This window comes from Lepidochelys kempii, chromosome 6 (assembly GCF_965140265.1).
Source record: "Lepidochelys kempii isolate rLepKem1 chromosome 6, rLepKem1.hap2, whole genome shotgun sequence".
Lineage (NCBI taxonomy): Eukaryota > Metazoa > Chordata > Testudines > Cheloniidae > Lepidochelys > Lepidochelys kempii.
The window spans coordinates 501228-507768 of record NC_133261.1 but is presented as its reverse complement, the minus strand read 5'-3'; the positions used below and the strand labels follow the sequence as shown (position 1 = coordinate 507768).

Here is a 6541-nt window from a genome sequence, read left to right as displayed (position 1 = left end):
GGGGGGACCGGGGGCCCGGGCTCGGGGGGGGGCGGGGACTGCGGGGCCCTGGCGCGGGGGGGGGGCGCGGGGGGCTCTGTGCCCGGGGGGGGACCGCGGGGCCCTAGCGCGGGGGGGGCGGCGGCGCGGGGGGCTCTGTGCCGGGGGGGGGACCGCGGGGGGCGGGCGCGGGGGGCTCTGTGCCGGGGGGGGGACCGCGGGGCCCTGGCGCGGGGGGCTCTGTGCCCGGGGGGGGGACCGCGGGGCCCTGGCGGGGGGCGGGCGCGGGGGGCTCTGTGCCCGGGGGGGGGACCGCGGGGGGCGGGCGCGGGGGGCTCTGTGCCCGGGGGGGGGACCGCGGGGGGCGGGCGCGGGGGGCTCTGTGCCCGGGGGGGGACCGCGGGGGGCTCTGTGCCCGGGGGGGGGACCGCGGGGGGGCGGGCGCGGGGGGCTCTGTGCCCGGGGGGGGACCGCGGGGCCCCGGCTCCGGCTCGCTGGGGGAACGAGGACACTGAGTCCGCAGCGCGTGTCCTGGGGCCCGGCCAGCGCCCGGCGCAGGTGGAAAATCCCCAGCACGAGGCCGGGTTAGCGGGTCCGGACCTCGCCCCCCCCCAGTCCCCAAAACACAGCACCCCCCCCCAGGCGGGCCAGAACTGCGGGGCGGGGGGGTCTGAGGGGTGGGAGTGAGGGGGCCCCGGCATGGCTGGGGGAGGGGGGTATGAGGGGCGAGAGTGAGGGGCCCCGGCGGGCGGGGCGGGCGAGAGTGAGGGGCCCCGGCGGGGCGGGGCGAGAGTGAGGGGGCCCCGGCGGGGCGGGGCGAGAGTGAGGGGCCCCGGCGGGGCGGGGCGAGAGTGAGGGGCCCCGGCGGGGCGGGGCGAGAGTGAGGGGCCCCGGCGGGGCGGGGCGAGAGTGAGGGGCCCCGGCGGGGCGGGGCGAGAGTGAGGGGGCCCCGGCGGGGCGGGGCGAGAGTGAGGGGCCCCGGCGGGGCGAGAGTGAGGGGCCCCGGCGGGGCGGGGGGAGGGGCCCCGGCGGGGCGGGGGGAGGGGCCCCGGCGGGGCGGGGGGAGGGGGGTTGTGGGGTGGGAGTGAGGGGCCCCGGCAGGGCTGGGGGAGGGGGGTTGTGGGGTGGGAGTGAGGGGCCCCGGCGGGGCGGGGGAGTATGAGGGGTGGGAGTGAGGGGCCCCGGCAGGGCTGGGGGAGGGGGGTTGTGGGGTGGGAGTGAGGGGCCCCGGCAGGGCTGGGGGAGGAGAGTATGAGGGGTGGGAGTGAGGGGCCCCGGCAGGGCTGGGGGAGGGGAGTATGAGGGGCGGGAGTGAGGGGCCGGGGCGGGGGGGTATGAGGGGCGAGAGTGAGTGGCCCCGGCGGGGCGGGGTGTGTGAGGGGCCCCGGCAGGGCTGGGGGAGGGGGGTATGAGGGGTGGGAGTGAGGGGCCCCGGCGGAGCGGGGGGGTATGAGGGGCGGGAGTGAGGGGCCCCGGCAGGGCTGGGGGAGGGGGGTTGCGGGGTGGGAGTGAGAGGCCCTGGCAGGGCTGGGGGAGGGGGGTATGAGGGGTGGGAGTGAGGGGCCCCGGCGGGGCGGGGGGGTATGAGGGGAGGGAGTGAGGGGCCCTGGCAGGGCTGGCGGGGGTATGAGGGGCGGGAGTGAGGGGCCCCGGCGGGGCGGGGAGCTATGAGGGGCGGGAGTGAGGGGGCCCCGGCGGGGCGGGGGGAGGGGGTATGAGGGGAGGGAGTGAGGGGCCCCGGCAGGCCTGGGGGGGTATGAGGGGCGGGAGTGAGGGGCCCCGGCGGGGCGGGAGTGAGGGGCCCCGGCGGGGCGGGGGGAGGGGGGTATGAGGGGCGGGAGTGAGGGGCCGCGGGGGGAGGGGGGTATGAGGGGCGGGAGTGAGGGGCCCCGGCGGGGCGGGGGGGGGGGTATGAGGGGAGGGAGTGAGGGGCCCCGGCTGGGCTGGTGGAGGGGGGTATGAGGGGCGGGAGTGAGGGGCCCCGGCGGGGGCGGGGGGTATGAGGGGCGGGAGTGAGGGCCCCGGCGGGGGCGGGGGGTATGAGGGGGCGGGAGTGAGGGGCCCCGGCGGGGCGGGGGGGGTATGAGGGGAGGGAGTGAGGGGCCCCGGCTGGGCTGGTGGAGGGGGGTATGAGGGGCGGGAGAGAGGGGCCCCGGCGGGGGCGGGGGGTATGAGGGGCGGGAGAGAGGGGCCCCGGCGGGGGCGGGGGGTATGAGGGGCGGGGAGTGAGGGGCCCCGGCGGGGCGGGGGGGTATGAGGGGCGGGAGTGAGGGGCCCCGGCTGGGCGGGGGCGGGGGGTATGAGGGGCGGGAGTGAGGGGCCCCGGGGGGGTATGAGGGGCGGGAGTGAGGGGCCCCGGCAGGCCTGGGGGGGTATGAGGGGGTGTGATGTCAGTGTTGTTTTGCTGGCGGGCCCATCACGTGCTCGGGTCCCTCCCCCGGAGGCGGGGGGCGGGGGGATGATGCAATCCTGGGTGCGGTGGCAATAAAAGGGGGGCCGGCGTGGGGTGGAAAACAAGTGCGGACGGACGGACGCTCCCTGCACCCGGCACAGACGTCCCAGGACAGAGCCATGGCCGGGGCCCTGCTGGACCCCCACAAGCTGGTCCCCACCCCCTTCGAGGGGCAGCACTTCGACCCCCTACGACTACTACAGCCTGACCGAGCGCTACAGCAGTGAGTGCCCCCCACGCCGTGCCCCACGCCCTGCCCCACAGCTCCCGGCAGTCCTGCCCTGCAGCCCCCTCAGCCCTGCCGGCGCCCCCCACTCCCAGCCTAGGCTCTCCTGCTCCCTGACCCCACACTGGGGCTGCTCTCCACGGGGCGGTGGGGTTCCCTGCTGCGTTCCGGATCCCTTCTCCAGTGGGACTGGAAATGGGGAGGACGGAGGCAGGGGCTCACTGCCTCCTCTCTGCCCCTCTGCATGCGTCCCCCAGGGGTTGTGGGGGAGGGGGCACAGGGGCTTTTCTCCCCCACTCACCTCCTCTGACGAAGTGGGACTGTTCTTAATGTTTCCTCTGAATACTGTGGGGGTGCCTCAGTTTCCCCATGGCTAGGTGGGGCGATAAGGGGGTGTGATTGCAGAGCCCTAGCCCAGGGGTTCTCAGGCTTTTGTCCTGGTGACCCCTTTCACCCTGACACACTGAAAGCACTTCTGAATATATTTAACTCCATTATAAATGCTGGAGGCCAAGCGGGGTTTGGGGTGGGGGCCGACAGCTCACAACCCCCCCCCCCTAGTAATCTCGTGACCCCCTGAGGGTCCCGACCCCCAGTTTGAGAACCAACTTCTCATGGCACTGGTGGGTTCTTGTGCCCCCAGGCTCTGCCCCATTCCAACCCCTTCCCCAAAGTGCCCACCACCTCCCCAAATCCCCGCCCTGGCTCCACCTCCTGCCCCCTCCCTGCCCCCCACGGCTTGGCACTTGAAACAGCTGTTTGGTGGCTGGAGCTCGGGGGAGGAGGCGGAGGTGAGCTGGGGCGGGAGCGGCTGGGTGGAGACGGGCTGTGGGGGGGCTCCAAGGGAAGCTGCTCCACGCCCCCCCCCGCAGCGATATCCCCATCCACACAGATGCCCCGCAGGAGTGGCAGCATCCAGCCCCAGAGCACCCACGGCGGAGAGGGAGAGTGCGAGGTGTCTGCACAGAGTCTCCTGGGCCCCTCCCTGCAAGGTGCCAGCTGAAGGGGCTGGAGAACAAAGGGGTCCGGGGACGGGAGGGGCAAAGGCCCGAGGGTCAGTCTGGAGCTGGCTGGGGAAAGGAGGGAGGCCCGGGGGGGGTCTGGGCTCCCCACCCCCCAAGACGGACCTGACTGAGGGGTCCTGGTCTCTGTACCTACATGCTCTGTTGGGGCCTGTGTCCTTCTGTGTTCCTGGCTGGCTGTGAATCACAGGAAGTGGGGGGCAGGGCCCTGACTCCCCGACGCTCCGTGACACCCCCTTCTCTCCCCGCAGTGCCGGGCGGGTGCAGCCGGAAGGGCCGCTCCAAGCGGGAGGCCGCTGGGAACACGAACCGGCCCAACCCCGCCGGCCACGAGCGCAAGATCACCCTGAAACTGCAGCGCTCCGAGCGCCGGCGTGGCCAGGAGTGAGTCCCATGGTGAGAGCCGCCCCGGGCCGGACAGGGGAGGGGGGGAAAGGGGGGGCCAGGCGGGGGGGCCAGGTGGGCAGGGAGGTAAAGGGGGGGGCTGGGCAGCCAGAATGGTTGCCACTCCTGCTGGGCATCTGTGTGGATGGGGATATCACTGGGGGAGGGGGGGGGTTGAGCAGCTTCCCTTGGAGCCCCCCCCCTCACATCCCGTCTCCCCCCCAGCTCTGAACCTCCCAAGCGAACCTGGTTCCAGACTCAACGGCAACGCCACACGGACACAGAGACTAGCCAGCCGGACGGACGCCCCCTGCCAAGATGGCCGACGCCCAGACGCGCTATCTCAGAGTGGCAGCCATGCTGAGACTCCTGCCATGGCAGCCCAGGCCTCTCGTAACAGGCCCCCGTGGGGAGGAGCGGTGAGGGGGCCCTAAGCAGCCTCGCTGGGGGGGGGGGGATTTGGCTCATTGCCAGCAGGGAAGAGAGGAGGGAATTGTGGGGTGAGGGTGAAGGGGGGGCACCGAGGGGGTAGGTCTGTTTCTTCCCCCCCCAATAAAGACACTTAACATCTGCACGGCTGATGGGCTTTGCCTGAGGGGAGGGGAAACTGGCCTCTCAAGAACGGGGCAGACAGGGCCATGAGGGGGGCTGCTCCCCACGGAATGGGGGACATGCCCCTCAACTCCCCCATGGGCCCCACTGAGCCCTGAGGGGGTGGTAGATGGCGGGTACGAGACATTTATCCTAGTGGGGCATTTAATGCTGCAGCTGCTGCTGGGGGCCCCCAGAGCCCCCCGGGGGCTGGGGGATTAGAGGGCCTGGATCTGGGAGGCCCAGCTGGGAAGCAGCATTGGCACTGACGACATCACTTCCTGTCACGAGGGGGCCATCTTGGAACTCACGCCAAGGGGCGCAGCATCGCTTCCTGCTGCCGAGCTCGGCCACGGCCCATCAGTGGGGCAGCCCTTTTGAAAGTCATAGCAGGCAATTTCCCCCCCCACATGATTTTAGGGTGACCCTGGGGCTGCCCCCCCCCGCCCAACTAGCTCGGGGAGGGTATAACCGAACTCCCAGCATCCTTTGCAGCTGGGGGGGAAGAGGCTTACAGCCTATTAACTGTAGGGAGGCCCTCATAGCTCTGCCCCCAGGGAGGGGTTCAGTGATAACTGTGCCCCCCCCGGGCAGCTGTCAGTCATGTGCTGAAGGCACTAACTGGGGGGCTCTGCCCCCTCTGTAGTGGGGTGGCTGGTGCTGGCTGTACCAACCAATCAGAGGCTCCCGGGTGTCTGGAGTCATCCAATCATGGTGAAGGGAGGACCCAGGGGTGCATCCCAGGCCAGCACAGCTGTGGGTGGCCCCATCCAATCACAAACAGCACCTCTCCAGAGCTAGCAGAATCGGCCAATGAGGGGGCAGAGGGCTCAGACATGCCACCCAATGAGGGGACAGCACACCCAGCCACATGTGACATCTCCCAGGAGTGCATCCTGCCAGCCAATCGGGCTCCTGGAGGTGCTGGCCCAGCCAATCAAGTGCAGAGTGAGCAGAACTGCCCAGAGAGGAGGGGCCGCCCCAGCACTGGGGGGAGCTAGCAGGGAGGACACCATGGGGCAGGAGTCCCGATCCCAGCATGCACTGGGGCAACCCATAGCGCTGCTCAGCTGAGGTCCTGCACCCCAATGCTCTGGCAGGTACTCCTCAGCTGATTGGGGGGTTACCCACAATGCCCTGGGAGCACCTGCCCCTGCTGCCCACGCTCCCCCCAGAAACACTCCTCCCCCTTTACCCACACTGCCCAGGGAGCTCCTGCACAACCCCCTAAACTCCGCCCCCTTTGTGTTCACCCCACCCACATCCCCTGCCCCTCCCCAAGGCAGCTTCCCAAACCCCTGCAACAGACTCCCCCATAATCCCCTGCCCCATAGCAGAACCCTCCCAGATAGCTCCACCCCAGCCCCTGCCCTCTCCCTTGCAGACCTGCCCCCAGGGGTCTCACCGAACCAGAGGAGGGCGCTGTCTCCTGCTCGGTCACCGGGGGGAGGTGCTTCTGCTTGGAGGTGCAGACTGGGAGGGGGCAGGATATGGGGCGCTGGCTCCCACCCGCCCCAAACGGCGGGGCGGCCGTCTGGCCCAGAGGAGGGCGGACCCTGGCCATCTTCTCTCACCCGCTGATGGTTCCAGTGGTTCCCCATCACCCTCTGGCTGCCCACCCCCTGGGCACGGCCCCGCCCCCTGGGCACATGGCAGCCCCATAGCTCATGCTCCTGGCCAGCCAGGCCATGGGGGGCAGTGGGGGAGGGGCTCCCGGGGGGGGAAGTGACATGTTCTCAGCCCAGGGCCGGCGCCTTGGGCGGTCACATGGGGTGGGGGGGCGCAAGGGGTCCTGGGAGACAGAATCTTATAGGAACTGTAGGTCTGTGGGCTCCCCATAAGGCCATGCGGGCCAAACCCGGAAGCCCTGAACCACAGCCCCCAGGA

General features: G+C 71.7%; 1 protein-coding gene across 1 annotated transcript; it reads left to right on the top strand.

The window, feature by feature from the left end:
* Positions 1–2472: 2472 nt before the first annotated feature.
* Positions 2473–4397, top strand: LOC140912257 (nuclear protein 1-like). Its single transcript, XM_073346409.1, is given in 4 exon segments — positions 2473–2616; positions 2618–2654; positions 3931–4075; positions 4289–4397. Coding segments are annotated over 3 exon segments (240 nt in total). The 5' UTR covers positions 2473–2550; the 3' UTR covers positions 4068–4075; positions 4289–4397.
* Positions 4398–6541: the final 2144 nt, after the last annotated feature.